The sequence below is a fragment of the Urocampus carinirostris genome, chromosome 2 (genome assembly GCF_059441175.1).
Source record: "Urocampus carinirostris isolate Australia breed hairy pipefish chromosome 2, RoL_Ucar_1.0, whole genome shotgun sequence".
In the NCBI taxonomy this organism is placed as follows: Eukaryota; Metazoa; Chordata; class Actinopteri; order Syngnathiformes; family Syngnathidae; genus Urocampus; species Urocampus carinirostris.
Window position 1 is genome coordinate 12,087,572 of NC_142350.1, and position 18,948 is coordinate 12,106,519.

The 18,948-nt window shown below is 42.6% G+C and overlaps 1 protein-coding gene and 1 long non-coding RNA gene across 3 annotated transcripts in view; one reads left to right on the forward strand and one right to left on the reverse strand.

Moving 5' to 3' along the window:
• Positions 1-17,064, forward strand: part of snrka (SNF related kinase a) — a 41,081-nt gene extending 24,017 nt beyond the window's left edge. The window contains exons 5-9 of the mRNA XM_088328934.1: positions 3,706-3,847; positions 4,216-4,428; positions 6,558-6,692; positions 8,287-12,741; positions 15,482-17,064. Coding sequence (XP_088185060.1) covers positions 3,706-3,847; positions 4,216-4,428; positions 6,558-6,692; positions 8,287-9,487 — 1,691 coding nt within the window. The 3' untranslated portion in view covers positions 9,488-12,741; positions 15,482-17,064. The remainder of the gene's footprint in view (positions 1-3,705; positions 3,848-4,215; positions 4,429-6,557; positions 6,693-8,286; positions 12,742-15,481) is intronic.
• Positions 14,296-15,478, reverse strand: LOC148371060 (uncharacterized). Of its 2 annotated transcripts, XR_015849753.1 has the most exons (3): positions 15,335-15,477; positions 15,091-15,257; positions 14,296-14,671 (listed from the first exon to the last, which is right to left on the reverse strand). It is a non-coding gene; the product is annotated as an uncharacterized LOC148371060 (long non-coding RNA). The 2 variants fall into 2 exon arrangements; XR_015849752.1 differs by having other exon boundaries at positions 15,091-15,478.
• Positions 17,065-18,948: the final 1,884 nt, after the last annotated feature.

Consider the following 18,948-nt stretch of genomic DNA (forward strand, 5'->3'; position numbering starts at 1 on the left):
CCACTGCGCCGCCGTGCTGCCTCTCAGCAAACCGATTTGCTCATTTAATTTCCCCTCAAAGTGTTGAAGAAGCATAGCACTCGTATGTCGCTGCACGCGTTAACCCAGTTTTCAGGATATTGCACTCATGCACGCTAGGGAGGGAATTTGCGCTCCGGGGCTACGAAAGCCTTGTCCGCAGTCAGGCAGATGCGCATGAACCTAGCATATATTTACGAACGCCGCTCTAGATGAATACGGTTCACGCTTCATTTGAACCGGGAAATGATTCAGTGTTTTTCCCCCCTTTTTGTATCTAAGTCAGTAAGCAGAAAATACTAAGAAGCCACGTTTCAATAGTCGTTGATTTCGTTTAACCCTAATGGAATGCAAATACATAATATCATGTTCATGTTTTAAATATAGATATAGGGATTCTTCATTGTTTGTTAAATAGTATGTTCAAGTGTTTCAATAACATAAGGCGGATCTTAAACCCCTGAATTGGCCATAAATTTGAATGTGTGGCCCATAAACGAAGGGTTAAATTGGAAATGCATAGTAACAGTTGAATGGTACTGCATACGGTAACTGTTCTGCCTTTGAGAAACATATAGAGTGGTCTTCGAGTGTCCTCTTGTAGCTATGTTCAAAAGAGGACAAAAGTGCAGGACTTAAGGCAGCTCAGATACCAACTTTTGAACGCTCATTGCAAATTCTCCTTTGTTGTTGCTTTGAACAACAATTGTCCTTAAGTATTAAACGTATTATGATTTACTTGAATGCAGATTTTTGTTTATTGTAACGTTTTGTACTGTACTCGTGTTTGAATTGTGGTTAGCATGTCTTAGCTTATCTGTATAGTTAGCAAACTAATAGGACTGTTTTTACTTAGTTTCAAGTTTTTCGCCGACCGTATAATGGTAATGATTGAAGCCATTACCCAAATGAACGTCAACTAAAGAAAAGAAGTCTGTTTATTCGTGAGGTTATTTAGTAGCTGGCGAAAAAGGGGATAATTTGGAATGAGGACAGCACAGTAACTATTTATTGATCAATTTTCTTGGTAAAATTGCATGTCCTAGTGCTAATTCGTGCTCTATGAAATTAATTATTTTCATTTGAATGCATTTATTTTTAATGATACCTGAACTCTCATTGTAATTTTAATTCCATGAGCCTTATAGTCCAGTAGTGCGCCTTACATATGATAAATACATTTTTGGGGGTGAGCTTTATTGTGCGGTACTAAGAAAAAAAGTTGTTGTCTGTATCACTCTTTATTTTAATAAGATTGTTAAAAAGCTCGAGATGACCGAGAGTATACAATTGTTTCAATATAACAACTATCCGTAGCAGTAGGCAGGACCTGCAGAACCGCTATTGCTATCTCTCCCGATGCCGCCTATCAATCCACGGAGCACTCGCTGGTGGTCACCATTACTTTGCGTTCTTCTGACTCTCCTCAGAGTCCATTTGATTGATGAATTTCTTTTCAACGTAACGAGTCGCTTGAAATACTAGCTGTAGCCGTGCTTCAGTTTGTTTTGGGTGGAAACATTGACTTGTGCACCCACCTACCCCACCTGTTTACCTGATAGCATACACCAGCCAATCACAGTCACACACACACACACACAACCTGCCCCCATAGCATTTGCTGTGTGCTGTCTGCTGCACAACACAATGCACACAATTTGTTGATATCAATGACAATGAAGACAATTCAATTCAATCCCAAATTCAGATTCAGATTCAGATTCAGATCTACTTTATTGTCATTCTAGTACACGTGTATACAGAACGAAATGTCGATGCATCTGACCCCCAACAGTTTCCTTGAATGTACAGATATAAATAATGTGGTATTGTATTTTGGCTACGTGTAGTATTTTACCATAGTGCCGATAGTGCAAGAAGAGTAGCTAACCAGATGTGCAATATGGGCAGTCAGGTTAACAAGTCAGGTACACAGTAACATTAACACTGTAACAATAACGCTGTAATTACAATAGTGCAGAGAGCAATGTGCAAGGAGTGGCAAGCTATAAAAAAAACTGCCAGTAGTGCAAAAGTCAGATTAGCAGCCGTTTAGATTTAAGTTAACTATATGTTAGATTGACCATTTAACAGTCTAATGGCCAGGGGGACTAGACTATTGCGGAGCCTGGTGGTCCTGCACCGCACACTGCAGTACCTCTTCCCAGAGGCTAGCAGAGTGAACAGTCCATGATGGGGGTGAGAGGGGTCCCCGGTAATGTTTTTTGCATGGGATAGGCAGTGCTTCTGGCCAATGTCCTGAATGGAGGGAAGTGTAGTCCCGATTATTTTCTCTGCTGTCCTCGTTACCCTCCTCACACTACCCCAGTCGGTAGCGCTGCAGCCTCCACACCACACAGAGATACAGCTGGTCAGGATACTCTCTATGGTGCCCCTGTAGAATGTAATGAGGGAGGGTGGGGGCAGGTGGGCTCTCCTCATCCTCCGCAGGAAGTACAGGCGCTGCTGTGCCCTCTTAACCAGTGATGCAGTGTTTACGGACCAGGTGAGTTTGTTTGTAATGTGCACCCCTAGGAACTTGATACTGCTGACAACCTCCACAGCCTTGTTGTTGATGCAAAGTGGGGCATGGTTGGGCTGGTTTTTCCTAAAGTCGACAATGATCTCTTTAGTTTTGTCGACATTCAGGACCAGGCTGTTGTCCCTGCACCAGCCCACCAACTGCTCCACCTCCTCTCTGTAGGCCAGGTCGTTGTCATCCCTGATGAGGCCCACCACTGTTGTGTCGTCAGCATACTTCACGATGTGGTTTGTGGCGGACCTAGGGACGCAGTCGTGTGTCATCAAGGTGAACAGCAAGGGGCTTAGGACGCAGCCTTGGGGGGAGCCCGTGCTGAGGTAGATGACATCTGAACTGTTCTGACCTATCCGCACTGATTGGGGTCTGTCACAGAGGAAGTCCAGCAGCCAGTTCCGCAGGGGGGTGTTGAAACCCAGGAGTCTCATCTTGTCTACCAGATGTTGTGGGATGATGGTGTTGAATGCTGAACTGAAGTCCAGGAACAGCATCCGCACATGGGTGTTCTTCTCCTCTAGATGTGTCAGGCTCAGGTGAAGCGCAGAGGAGATGGCATCCCTGGTGGAGCGGTTTGTCCTGTAGGCAAACTGAAAGGGGTCGAATGAGGAGGGGAGACTGGAGGTGATGTGCTCTTTAACCAGTCTCTCAAAGCACTTCATTATGATAGGAGTCAGTGCAACGGGCCGGTAATCGTTGAGTGATAAGATCTGGGGTTTCTTTGGCACTGGGATGATGTTGGCAAATTTGAAGCATGATGGTACTTTGGCTTGGTCTAGCGAGGTGTTGAAAATCCCCTAAGTATTGAAACCGTGAAATGTAAACAATGATACAGCGTGGCATTACTGTATTCCCTGTCAACTGAGGCAATACTCTGTGTGTGTGTGTGTGTGTGTGTGTGTGTGTGTGTGTGTGTGTGTGTGTGTGTGTGTGTGTGTGTGTGTGTGTATATATATATATATATATATATATATAAAATGTTTTCTTGCAGTTTTCACACACTCTAATTGAGGCGTGCCAAAATTTCAAGTATGGTGTTCTCTTTCACAAGTCACTTTGGCGGGCAAAACAAAGAATAATCTACTTTGTTTGAAAAAAGTCAGGTGTTTATGTTCACAGTTCTAAGGCCTCGTTGTCACCTCCCCCTGCAGATATCTGGAGTCTGGGTGTGATTCTGTACATGTTGGTGTGCGGCCAGCCGCCTTTCCAGGAAGCCAACGACAGCGAGACGCTTACCATGATCATGGACTGCAAATATACGGTGCCTCCGCACATTTCGGAAGCTTGCAGAGAGTGAGTCGCCAGAACACAAAAACACACAAGCTCCGCATTCACACACGCTTGCACGCAGATGGACCAGCCCGCTCGGCAGGTGCTACATATTTCATATACGCCAATGTGTGAAGATGAGAGTGGAAGCTTCTCCTCCTTGCACACCTTTTTTTCGGTCAGAACTATATACAATAGGATGCAAATGGGACTTTAGCTTTATTAGTGTTGTTGGTCGACCAAATTTCGCTATTCATTAATGCTCAAATGAATTATTAAAAAAAAAAATGATGTCCTTGGATGTTGTACATGAAACATTGCTAATGATACTGTTTAAAATCTGTATTGAATTTGAAATACACTTTCTCAATTCCGGCTTCCATTCTTTTCAGTCTCATTGGCCACATGCTGCAGCGGGACCCCAAGAAGCGGGCAACTCTGGACGAGATCGAGAAGCACCCGTGGCTCCAAGGCGTGGACCCATCTCCGGCAACCAAGCTGTCCACGCCGCTTGTGTCCCATCGCAGCTTGCTGGAGGAAGAACACGGCTCCATCATCCAGCGCATGGTCCACGGGGGCATCGCCGACCGAGACGCCATAACAGAGTATGTGCCACGATTTCCCATGTTCAAATTTCAGAATGAACCCAACTGTTGTTATATCCAATATTGTTATTGAAGTTAATTCCACCCTCTCTTTTAGTACTTTTTGTTTTGCTTCTAGCAGAAAAACTGCAAAATTCTAAACAGGTGTTAAAATCCTGGCAAATAACTACTTGTTAGTTTGAAACTCCATTACTCACTTAACTTAACTCGTAACACTTCACTCACTTGACCACAGTTCCTACTCTTTCTTGTGTAAATATTGTTTAAATTCTCTTTGTCCTTTTTTTTCCCATTCTCGCAGTAAAATGTGAAACTGGAGTGCCACGTCCAATTTCGCTGTTACATTATGTTCAACCCATTTCTTAACAATGATAATAAAGGTATATTCTATTCTATTATATTCTAGATGCCACTCAATGACAATTCCCATTTGATTTACCGTATTTATTCGTGTGTAATGCACATTTTTCTACCTTTAATAATAACAACCCAAAGTATGGGTGTGTGTTAAAGACTGAAGTGTGTTAGCACACTTGTGCAATCTATCTAATCAGTTGAAAAATATAATACAACATAGGATGCAATGGAAATTAAACCTGGGTCCCGACGGTGAGAGCACCTACTCCTAACCACCAAAACACTGGTGATATAGATCACATACCATTTTTATCTCATTACCAGTTTTGATTTATGTTACCAGAGAGGAATGTTAGAGAATATAGAAAACAAAAAGTCGTCCTGAAAGATAAAATAAACGTAAAGCCATTATCAGTTGCACAAACGAGTTGTTTCCCCTTGTTGTGCTTTTTTGCGTTTATCCATAGCCTTTACAACGACTTTGTGTTTTCTCCTTTATCAATTGTTTCTAGCAGTGTAAGTTTGTACGAGTGTCTAAAATCCTTGAAAATCCTTGTTTTCAACATTGTGTTTTCAAGGACTGAAAAGTACTTCAATTTAGGATAAAGCGCTTGTTAAAGCTGGAAATTGTAGCCATGTTTTTCAACGAGTCTGCTTAAAAGTGACCCAGACACTGCTCTCCAGTGGCTCTATTTACCTTATATTCAAGAATTGTGTTCTGATATTCCCCATCTTAACACAGCGTCAAGATTCCAGCCGATTAGCTATTGAATTAAAAACAAAAGCAAAATGAAGCAAAGTTTTCGGACAGCCAAAATTTGACAAGTATCCACAATCACAGGGTAATATTACAACGGCATGATTTCATGGCCGTAAAGTGTGCGGTGCCGAAAAGTGTTAAGTAAGGGCGACTTTAGATAAAAGACAGTGAGCACAGAGCTATGTGTTTTATCGTACATAACATTGGCGAGGAGGGTGGAGCTTCCACTCTCGCCTTTTCCTCCGTTCCCTGCCTTGCCTGGTGATTCGCCAGACCCTTGGCCCCGCTGGTTTGAATCCTTTGAAACTTTTATAGAAGCATTCGTGCTATTTGACACTAGCGACGCACAAAGGCAAGCAATGCTAATCCATAGTCTAGGCAGTGGAGGCCAACGCATGTTTCGCATCCGCCGGGAAATTTGCGCACTGAATTGCTTTGCTCTCTGGACACTTTGCTGCTCCACAGAGCGTCATGATGCGGCAAATTATCATCCGGCAGTGTCAAGAGCAGTCCGGTGATTCGGTCCATTATGTGGCTGACCTGCGGGGCTTAGCTAGCGTTTTATCATAGATAACTTTATTTTGTCTTGCTCTCACTCTGTCAGAAAGTCGGCAAGTCTTTTTAATCAAGATTTCCAAAAATAAACATTGACTAATTTAAAACAAGTAGTGTTTACCTCTCTCTCTTTCTCATGCTCGCTCTCTCGGTCTCTCTCGGTCTCTCTCTCTCTCTCTCTCTCTTTCTCATGCTTGTTCTCTCGCTCTCGCTCTAAAATGAAGGCCACAAAGCAAAAGTGCACTTTGCATACGTATACTTTGTGGCTGGTTATGGTCCCCATTCACCGTGAAAACCAAGGGATCTATGTATTCCAAAAAGGCTTGTGAATTGTCACTCATCTGAGGTTCATTCTGAATATTCATCCTTAAGCACTAATTCACTAATTCCTGTGAGTAGGGAGTGTCATTTGCATGCTTGCATTAGAGGAGATTATAAAACGTGTCTCGCTTGTCAGGGCTCTGGAGTCCAATCAGTACAACCACATCACGGCCACATACTACCTGTTGGCTGAGAGGATGTTGAGGGAGCGGCAAGAAAAGGAGCAACACAGCCAGACACGATCACCCAGCCCCAGCAAGGCCCAGTTCAGGTAACAACATTGAGTCCAAAATAGTCTTCGACATGAATGTACTCCAAACTGAAAGAGCCTATCCAAGTCATAAACACGCCCTCCTTGAGTCCGGGCTGCCTTTTGTCGCGCTGTCTGCTCTTAATCTGCAACAGATGAACTCGACAGGATAGGGACAGATGGCCGCATTAAAAACAGGCACACACATCCAACACCACTGACTATAAAAATCATCCAGAACCACACAAGAGAATAACATGTTATAATGTCGACTTATGTGTAGTAGTAATGTTTCTCCTTGCCTGATATCAGCTAAGAAGAATATAGTTGAAAGCTCTATTAGGGAACTGAACACTATAACACACATAAACACTGTCCTTTATGGCAAGCCATTAAAATAATCCAATAACCTAAAATGCAAAGCAATTCAGTTTTAAGGCTGTCTTAAATGGACAATGTGTGATATTTGATCTATTAGATGACGCTATATGGTGAAGTGCATGCATGACAAACTCAGTTTGGCTCGGGGTCCGGATCTAGGCTAAGTAAAAAAATGTCGAGGCCAAATATTTAGCTTTGTTTTTCAGGACAGCACTTTATTATTCAGGCTAAATTCTTAGCCTACCCTACAAACTATATTAACGGATGATAAGGGATCTTTTCTTAGTACAACAGATTTATCCAAACAATGAACATGTGAACCAACTCACCACAAACACCAAAAACAAACAAACTCAAGTGGGAGCTATAAATACAAATATGCTTGCCTCAGGTGTCCTAAATGCTTTGAAATGAATAAAAATGAAATCCAAAATGTGAGTTTGAGCAGTGAACAGGCAATATGATCATCTTAAACTACTTGGCTGGGCAAACTTTTACACCTTTTCTTCCCTCTAGTGACTGAAAGGAGCATCTGGTTTGTGTCTATAAAACAAACATAAGATAACATTTGCCAAATATGAGCAGGAGACGTCTTCAGAAATTTAAAGCGGGGCTCATTAAATCACCCAATGGGCCGGATCTGGCCCGCGGGCCTTTGGTTTGATACTACTAGTGTAGTACAACCGCAAACGAGTGCTAAAAAGCAAAAGAAAGAATACAAACTACAAAGACCCAAAAGACAAAACACACTATTTCATTATTTTGAAATAAAAAACTCAAAAGACTGGGCAAAAAAAATAGAAGATTATTTGATGGTCACTTGAAGTCTCTGCAGTTTGTATTCTTCTTTGTGCTTTTAAGCACTTGTTTTTGGGTGCACTACATGGCACAGTGACATCCAGAGTTCTAATATTACACCGTGTCACTTTAAAGACAATTTTGCTTCTGTTTTATGATCCGTTTAGAAATATGTATACATTAACCCCGCCCCTGCCACCTGTTTTTGCAAAATGTATTATTATGGGATTTTCTTCTTCCTTGAACATGCTTGAATTTAAACAATGTGTTTTCAAGGTTTGAAACGTGCTTGAAATTTGAATGAAGTGCTTGTAAATGCTCGATATCGTTGCCATGTTTCTTGGCAGTCTGACTCATCAGACTACGCATTAAATGAAGAAAAATAAAATTGGTCTGCTCAAAAATGACGAAAGTACCATTTCTGTGCCGTTCATAGGCAATCTTGGCCCACCCGAGTAGATGTCCACCAGGATGTCAGCGATGGGCTGGGGGGCCCCACTATTTCACACCCCGGGGGGCCCCAGTCCCCTGCCCGGAGCGCAGAAAGCCTTCACAAAGGGCCCCGCCCCAAAACTGCCCTGCTGGACCTCAGTCAGAGGTACGTCAACCAGCACTCGAGCGGGCCCAACCAGGATAAGGGTCCCCGATCTATCTCCAAGCCCCACTCCAATCCCCTCAGACTTGGATCCCTAACCTCAGGGGGCCCTTGCAAAACTCGCAGCCTTGGCCTTTTCTGCGTGGAGGAGGACGAGGAAGAAGAAGAAGGGGAGGACAGCTGCTCCTCTTCGACTCCTCCTTCTGAAGTGGTGCTACGCTCCAAAGCTAGGTCGTCTCTCGCCTCCTCCCGGAATCGCCTGACTTCCCGTTTGAGCGCCCCAGTTCTCAACCAAATCCACGAGGACGCGTTCGAGGAAGAGGAGGTAGAGTTGAAAGCTATCGGTTTGAGCAAGCCCAGCCTGAGCCTGGAACTGAACTGCAGAATGGCGTCGCCTCCTTCGCCTAAGAGCCTGACGCCTTCCTCCAACATGAGCGACGACTGCACGGAGAGTCAGCAACCATCTGATGCAGGGGCCGAGGGCACGGACCCCTGTAAAAAAAGGCCCCAGACACAAGGAAGCCCCTCTCACTGCACCAGCCCCGGGTCGGTTTTGGGACAAGGCAAGAGTTCTGCAAAAGCTTCCAGCGGCCTGGTGGAAAGCCTGAAGTTGATGAGCTTGTGCTTTAGCTCTCAGTTCCACAACCTGACCGGTGGTAGCGGCGGAGCGACGCCCGGTAACGGCCCGGCCGGCATTGGAGGCGACCCTCAAGAGCGGCCCGTGTGGAGAATGTGCGTGGGCGGCTCTACCGGCAGCCTGGACAAGGTCTCACTCCTGGGGGGGCCATCGCCCCGGGGGAACCTTTACCAGCAGGCTCCCCCTTTGGGGGACGCACTGGTGGACCCTCTGCTGGAGGGGTCTTGCTCAGGGACTTTGATGCTGGGGGAGCTAGACCTGGCCCGCGAAACCCACCGGAACATAAAGAACCGGGCCCTGCAGATTCCCCTGAGTGACAAAGCACTGTCTGTCAATATTCATCGGAGTCCTAAGGAGGGGCTGCTGTGCACCCCCACCCCTCACAGCTGCTGCCAGGTTATCTAAAGTCTGGGGGTCTGGGGCACGAGGAGAAGGTCTTACCCTCACACTCCTACATGCATCCACTTTTCTTCCTGGCTTGGGCAAAACACTTTGTCCCTCAGTTCCGCCTTAAGGTCGGTGTGTTATTATAATCTGTCCTCACTAGTAAGAAAATCAAGCATGTTTTTTTTTAATAAATGTTCCTCCCACCACTTTTGGCCTACCTAACACGGATAGCTATATATAGTTATATGAAGATGTGTATGCAGTCGTGTGGTCCTTATTTGTTTTGGAAATTTCCCTATTAATATTTTGACAAGCATAGGCCTGAATATGTTGTGAAACCATACGAAAACCAATTCTGTGAAGTTTCCGATTGATGAGACATAGCTTAGAGGTGCCCCAATGCCAATTTGGCCCGGTAATATGGAGGTCTGGCTGATCGGCCTTCGTGGAGATCTTGGCCCTCTACCAAAACAAAAAGACATCCTTCACCACTAGGTATGCCGACAGTCTTTGTTTCTTGATTTTGGAAGTGTAAGAACCGACTCAGCACTCCCCTTAAGGCGGGCAGTTGCTTTCCCATCATCAGCTGGACGATGAGCTTGACCTCACTTTCATTGTTGCATTCGCTGTTGCCATATTTTTCACTCGAATAATTTGCTCAACCCTAACAAACTGAATTGGAACAAAAGGACCAATAAATATACTAAAAGTACCACTCAATTAGACTAAGGTACCAAAATTCAAATATTTACATGTCTGATCGATGTGAAAGTTCACGGTAAGTGTTTTCTCTTGGTTTAACGCCATATTCAGGTTGTGTTGGAAAATAAGGAACGCCCTAGTTTGCTCTTTATTTCTTCCGTTAAGATAATTAATCACACCTCTGAATCAACACGTGTGACTTTATCGATCTAATTGATCATGTTTGGGGGTTTTCTACTTCTATTGCCCTTATTTGGCCTACGCAAGTAAGTAAACTATTCGGTTGCACTGGTAGTCACAATACTAGTAAACATTTTATACACACAGACCCTGCTACTTGCACAAACTTTGCAAAACTAGTAAAGAACTACTAATTTGGGACTATGACCTGTTTATTCCCCTGCTAGCCCGGGAAGTTCTTATTAATATAACGCAGTCAATGCGTTGTAGTTCTACTAGTCCTGGACAGTGTCAAATATGTTAAACACATGCTGAAACAACTTTATGGATCGCTACTTGATTTAATACTTTGATACCCTGCTATCCATGCACTAGTTCTCTTCGAGAACCTAGTGTGGTTTATGACTCATTCATAGCATATTATTAGTAGCATATCAAAAGTTATAAAACTTTTCTTAAAACTTAGAGTGTGCCGGATTATCTTACTAGAAAGGACACATTTGCAATGGTTTTGAGGTGGATATCACGGCTCGCTAGACATTCTGTTTGGCGGATCACCCAGGAGGAGAACCGAGTCCTGACCTTCACATTTGGAGACGATTTGACTCGTTTGGAAAAAAAAAAGGAGGGGAAAAAAAAAGAAAAACGAGGCATGAAGTGCAGTAAATTCACGCACAAGGTTTGCACACCTAATCATGTAATATACGTAAAAACGCCGTTCAAAGAACACAGTTTTCATCTCGTAACATTTTGTCGCGTTACACTGTACGTTGTTTTTTTATTCACTCATTTTTAAATTATTTCATTTTTGTGTGTGTGGGTGTTTTTTTGTTTTTTTATCTGACGACTGAAAGCGTGCTTTCATGAACCTGGGGAACGAATATGTGAAGCAGGTCGACGGCGCACAGTATTTTATTTTTCTATAACGGAGGGCTTTCTCGCATAAGAGTAAAACGAAAAAATTCAAACCGATGTGCTGTGTGCAGATGACTTCTTGTGTAAATATGTGGATAAAACGCCGGAGCACTTGATCTTTCGCCGTAAAAAAAAAAAAACTTTCTGTGAGAGGCCAGAAATCGTACTTTCTCTCATAATATAACACAATACCCTCACACTTGCACAACTACACTCTCATACAGATGGTCATACACCCATGCACAAACACTACTAAGCAATCATACATACTACTATACTCTCACAATTCTCTTGGTTTAACAGTCTCTTCTCATATATACTTTAATGCCCCCACACATTCTTCTATACTCTCATTCACTGCTATGCTCACACATACTACTATACTCTCAATCACACACTACTATACTCTCTTACACATATTACTATACTCTTACACACACACACACACACGCTATTATACTGTCACACATATTAACATACTCTTTTATGTGTGTGTAACCAGCCTGGTTTGGGGGGTGCTCAATCGCTCTGCTCTCTCACATATACTCTATCGCACATACATCTTGATTGAGAGCCACTCCTGTGTTATGTTTGAGTATACAGTATATACGCACGGATCAATTATCATCAGTGATCGTTACACTAGGTGAAAAAACACTATAGGGATAGTAATTATCATTATGCGTGAGAGAGTAAAACTGTGAGAGTTTATAATAGTTTCGGTGGGAGTATACTACTGTGTGTGAGAGAGTAATAATGTGTGGGAGTTCATAGTCATGTGTGAATGTTGTAGTATGTGTGTAAAATCATAGTAGAATGTGTACGAGAGTATAGTAGTATGGTTACAATAGTTTTATGCTTGTGTGTGTGGAGCATAGTAGTGTGTGCAAAAGCATAGTAGTGTACATCCATCCATCCATTATCTACACCGCTTATCCTCAGTAGGGTCGCGGGGGTGCTGGAGCCCATCCTAGCTATCTTCGGGCAGTGAGCAGGGGACACCCTGAACTGGTTGCCAGCCAGTCGCAGGGCACCCAGAGACAGACAAATGACTCGCTCATTCACACCTAGGGACAATTTGGACCGGCCAATTCACCTGACATGCATGTTTTTGGAATGTGGGAGGAAACCGGAGTGCCTGGAGGAAACCCACGCGAGCACGGGGAGAACATGCAAACTCCGCACAGGAAGGTCGGTAGCTGGATATGAACCCATGACCTCAGAACTGTGCCGCATACGCGCTAACCACCGCGTCGCCGTGCTGCCCGGTAGTGTACATGATAGGGTATATTACTGTTTGTGCACCTGTATGACTGTGTATGAGATTATAGTTGCGCATGAGTGAGATTATGATTTAGTAGTGTGTGTAAGAAAAAAATAGTATGTGTGTGAGAGTTAAGTAGTGTGTGTGTGATAGCATAGTAGTGCGTATAAGCGAGTATAGTACTTTTGGTGCACGGGTCTAACTGTATAAGGCTGAGTCCCATTCTTCGCACTTTCACTCGCTATGTGCCCTAGTCACTCGGTTTGCGCGTTCACGTGAAAATGGGGTGTGTCCCGATACTCTCAAGACCGAGGCAGAAGTGCCCTCAAACCATGTCGTAGCCACTTCAAGACCGAGGGGGCTCTCGACCTCACTTGGCAGCGAAGTGACTACCCAGAAGGCTTTGCGAATTCTCAATATCAACAAACATGCCCGGAAAGGAACCGCACAAATGTAAGTAGTTTTCCACAACCGCGCATGTATTTGCAACAAAATGTATTGAGATATCTTAGTTAGACGTAAATGCAATAGAAAATCGTATTTTCGCGTTAAAACACGAACATTGCAAAATCGCTACTTTACGAAGTGCACTAATCTACCAAGGGAGCTGGCAAAAAAATATTCACGCTACAAACTGTAAAGTAGGATAACTGTGCAGAAAATCACAGTTCAGCCCATCCCTGTTTTTATCTTAAACGAGTCGTCCTTTTACATCTACTGTACATGGCCAGTCGCTAAAGGAGCATAGTCAGAATACCGTTCTGGACATAAGCGCTTGTTTACTGCACACAATTTCGGGTGTCGTGTTTTATTTACAATATGATTCTTTCATGTGAGATCAGAATGCATTAGTTTTCATCATGCATTATGAGTAATGTCTCCGAATTTCACGTGGAAATACAGTTGATACAAACTACTATCACATAGTCCACTGCCTTCTCTGTAAACACATATTAAGTAAACTAATTACCTTCTCAAAATGTTGTCCAAATGTGGAGACAATTCTAAAGCATATGTGATGCTGGCCAATAGAAGGCTCATACAGCCATAAGAATAACATGTCAATTTTGTGTATCTATTCACTATCAAATACTTATCCAGAACACATCCTATAATTTCCTGTCTCACATCAACTTGTTGAGCACCCTATACACAGTTGTTTTTGTATAATACATCAGCATTAAGTAATTCTTGTTTTTTCCACCCAACCTAAAGGCCACTGTAGAACGTCCCGTGGAAGAGCTGGTCACCATCACAGCTACCACGCCATCCACACCACCGGGCACGTCGTTGGCACCTTCTAATCCGGCGCCAAACCCCAAATCACCCAGAAAAAAAAGGAAGCACGATACACTCCTTGACTTTTTGAAAGCGGAGTCTGCCGGAGTGAGGAAAAGGCTCGAAGAAACTGTGGCCAAAACTGAGCGGTTCCTGTCCTTTTTGGGAAGCTCGTGGACAAATTTCCAGAACAGTGACATCTCTGCAATGTTTCCCTTTGTTTTATAAAAGGAAAATATTTTTTTTTATTAAGAACTCAATGAAGTTCCAGTTTGTGTTTCCCAGCTTCATGGAAGTATTGGTATATTTTTGTTAAAATTTGTGACACATTATTTATTTACTATTATGTATTTTGGCCCAATGTGAGTTTGTTTTTCTGAAAGTAAACTATTATTTAAGCTGGAGTGATTTGTAGTTGTTTTCTGTCCAACAGTCACATAGTTCACACACAGTATCTCACATCATTATGAAATAAACCACCAAGGTGTTACTCAAAATGAAGATGTTTATTGAATAGTAATGCAGAAAAGCACATAATGCAAATGTGGGTCTGACTTAAAGAGCCTAAAATATGGCTTTTGGGCAATTTATTCCATATTAACTGTGGACAATTCTTTGTACGGTGGACCTGGGAACCCTGAAGACCCGTGACACCACACGGTAGGACAGAGCGTGGGCCAGCCAGTACACGTAGATCAGGACCTCCAGCCACGGCCCTGTTCCCTCTTTAGCAGCTCCTGCAGGGCCCACATAACCTTCTTGCTCAACCTTAAGTCCTGAATGAGTTCTGACTCCACATCCAACCATAAGCACAGGATGGGAACATTCCTGTCCAACCTGTCCACGCTTATGGGACAGCCACTCTGGAACACAATAGATAACAAACAATTTAGACATAAATGTGGGCATAGAAAAGAAAAAGACCGCTTTAACTGTGATGTAAGCATCATGAAAAAATGTTGAAATGACCTTTTTTATATCCAATGACAACTCTTTTGAATTAAATTCCTTATGAACTAAGGTTTTTGGGTCGTACAGGGAAGTTTGGTGACGATATTATGTCAGCTTAAGGGTCAGGTGGACTGTTCTTGTGTTTGTTTACTTTTCGTCATGTCACACATTCAAGACCCCTACTATATGTCATAAAATGGCATTAAGATACCAATAAGTAGATTGCCATTTATGTCTACACAAACATAGGGTATTATGTGAACGTGCATTGTATGTTAACTCTTTCTGTATTTGACCGAACGGGTCATTTTTTTTAAATGAGTGTACGTACCTTGTAAAGATGAATCAGCACTACATAGCGCCGAAGCTGTCTTCAGTATAGCACATTTCTCCTCCGTTGATTGGAGACACGGAAAAGATGAAGAGCTTTCAGGCAATCGGTAATAACACAGCAGTAGCGGGCATTTTTAACGTTGCACGAACTCTCCAACTGACACACTGCAGGTTGAGACTCAAGTTGTTTACATGTGAGGTAGACCAATACGTCACTGAGGTCTACAGCCAATTAATATTACCGCCATCTCCTGGACAGGGGTGGAACCTTGCAAGTCTTGTCCAAACCATCTCCACTTTGCACTCCACCGGCGGAGGGCACTCCTCTATCGAGGGACCTCACTGGAGGGTCCTCAGGGCCGAGTGAGAGAAATGGGATTGGGCCTAAGTCTAAAGTTGCTTATGTGTGAGAGTATGATGTTATATGTGAGAACAAGTATGATTTTTTTTTTCCTCAAACGGCCTCTCGCATGCACCATTACTCCTCTCTTCCTGCTGGATTTTTTTTAAACGCCCCCGACTTGAAAAATAACTTAGACCAGGCTTGGAAAAAAAAGACTCGACACAGATGTATATACCTGTACGTACTTAACACCAAAATGGCAGCTCTTTATGTTCACAATAGAAAGGGAAATCACGTGGGCGGGAGTCAACTTGATCACGTTAGCCGCTATTGTAGCGTCCACCGAAGGGGGGAGAGTGTTGTGTCTCTTACCCTTAACTCCTGACAACAGTGCCTCCCTAACCCACAACAAGCGTCGCTGTGTGTCAAAACACGGCCCTGGGGCCAGATCCGCCCCGTCAAATGATTTAATACGGCCTGATTTTTAACATTTATTTTTTTTTACTAAATGCAAACCAACAACTGTCCCTGGTCGCTAGAGCAGGGGTGTCAAACACGTGGCCTGCAGGCTGGATTAAGCCTGCTGACAGATCGGATTCCGGCCCGAAGCAAGATGTGCAAGAGAAAAATGAACTGCACTTTAGGATATCCACTTGATGTTGCCAAAGCTAGGTACCACTCACAAAAACTACCTTTGTTTTTTTTTTCTCTTTCTCTTTTTGTTTCCTTCTTGCTTTTTCTCTCTCTTTTATCTCTGTCTCACTCTCTCTCCTCCCTCTCTCTTTTTCATTTTCTCCCTTTCTCCTTCCTGTCTCTCCCACTAGTTCTCTGTCTCCCGTTCTCTTTCTCTCCTTGTTTTCTTTTTATCCCGCTCTTTCTTTCTTTCTCATTTATGGACTGGTCTGGTCCCCATGAGACTTTCTACCGTGTGTCCCCTGAGCTCAAATGAGTTTGACACCTCTGCACTAGAGGGCAATGTTGAGTTCGTATAGCGTGGCAAGTCTGTTCAGGTGTAAACGCGCATTCACTCCGGCCCGCCTGAGAACGGAAAGCCGGGATCCGGCCCCAGAGCCAAACTGTGCTTGACATCCTCGTTGTCGTCGGATGTGTGACTCATCCCCGGTGGAATATTTATCCGGACCGTGCATGTGTTCTTGCTGTAGCAACCTACAATCCACCGGTGCGTGTGTGTATCGTATTATATACTGTGTATATGTATAAATGTACATATACATCAGTCCTTCTCAAATATTGGGGCTGGCCCCAGATGCATAGTTTTTTTCATCTACTGAAACGCAACCGCACATCCACTTCTGTAGGTGGCAGTTGATGTTCTTGTTGTTTCCTTCGCAGCCAATTGACACTTTGAAATTTGAAAATTCGGGGGCACAACAGAAAATAATTGAGAAGTACTAATATACATATATATACTTGTATGTACACACATACACACTGCTGTACTACCCGAGGGACGGACAAACACACGGTGACTTCAATCTTTCGCCACACAGCAATACCAGCGACTGTAAAATGTACAACAATAATGGATGTGCCATATGTCTTGCGCATATTGTACTGTATGTATATGATAGAGATATATTAGAATAAACTGATGTGAATGAAAGATGATTGTGGTATGAGACTGTTCTCTAACAAAAACTCTCCTGTGGTATGTGGTATATATTAGATTCTGGTGGGAAGCATACAGTGCCCTGAAAAAGTATTTGCCCCCTTTCTAATCTTTGTCTTTTTTGCAGATTTTTCACTTACAAAGATTTCAGATCATTAAACCAATTTTAATATCACAGAGACAACCAAAGGAAATACACAATGCTGTTTTCATTTTTAAGGCATTGAAGAAATCAAATCCTTTGTAAAAAGGAATTGCCCCCTGAACCTGATAAGGAGTTAGGCCACATTTGGCATTGATAACAGAAATCAAACGTTTACCATAATTGGTAAAGAGTATTTTACAACACTGTGGAGGAATTTTGACCCACTCTTCTTTACAAAATTGTTTCAAATCTGCCATATTTAAGGGTTTTCGAGTATGAACTGCCCGTTTAAGGTTCCACCACAACGTCTTAATTGGATTTAAATCGGGACTTTGACTTGGCCACTCAAGATCTTTTTTATTTCATCATTATTATTATTATTATTATTAGATCCCTTCAGAGGTGGACTTACTGATGTGTTTTGGATCTTGTACTGCATTTTCTAAGAGCACGAACTGATGGCCGTTGTAAACACCAGAATTCAATATTCTGTCAACCACTGCAAGTTGTCCTGGTCTTGAGACAGTATTCTGAAGGAATGCTATAAAAAAGCCCTTTGGCATTTGCAATTAGCTAACCGGGAGACACAAACAACATGTGGAACAAGGTGTTTGGTCAGATAAGACCCAAAGGGAATGAAGGGATGAATGACACGCGTTATTTGGTGTAAGAAGCAACACCGCATATCACTCTTGAAAACACTGTCCCCACTGTCAAACATTGGGGTGGCAGCATCATTCTTTGGATATACGTTTACATTGATTGGAAAGAGGGATAGTGCCAAATACAGGGAGATTCTATCAGAATATATTCTTGCAGTCTGCGAGAGACCAGTTAAAGGGGTGCAGGTTCACCTTCCTACAGGAAAAAGACCCTAAACATAAGATACAATCTACAATTGAATGGTTTAAAACTAAGACCTCAATACTGTAGAGCATGTGTCTCAAACTAAATTGAGTCGGGGGTCGCTGAAGCTAGGATCCGGGGGAATTTGGGCCAAATAAAGTTTTCCACTAAAACAGCTATGATAAAAACATTCTGCTGTTCTTAAAGGAACACTGTTTTATATGTGTCCACGAGATGTGACTCATGTTTGGTGCCAACAAAAATGAGTCCAAGGAAGACTACAAACTATGGAGACTGAAAGTGAGCAAAAAGCAGGCTTTTCTTCTAATTTTTACCCAGCAAAAAGAAGGGAAAAAGATTTTTATATTTTAAAGGAATAAAAAATTGTGAATATAAAAATAAGAACAAAATGTGAAAAGGAAAAATAGGGGGGAAAAGAAAGTAGGGGAAAATAGTGGAAAAAAAGGTGAATGGAAAAAAAGGAATTAAAGAGCAAAAAGACTAAAATGAAGAGAAAAATGCAAATTTCTCTTTCATTTCTTTTTGAAATTTTTCTCTTTTTCATTTTTTTCTTTCCCTTTTTTGTTAAGCTTTACTTTTTGTCCTAATTTTTATCCCTTTTTTTTCATTTTTCTCTTTTTTTACTTTGAGTTTTGCTTTATGTTATTTATTTTTTCCATTCGTCTTTTCATTTCTCTCTGTTTAGTACATTTTTCCTTTTCTTTGATTTCTCTTCTTTTGAAAAGTAAAAAGGTGGGCATTGGTCACTCTGAGTCGCTGTTGGTTGTCTTCTTCCGTTGTCCTTTTAGCACCCGTTTTCTGTGGCACGACAAAACACAGCGACACCTAGTGGGGGAAAAATACACACGGTCCCTTTAACTCTTCATATTGA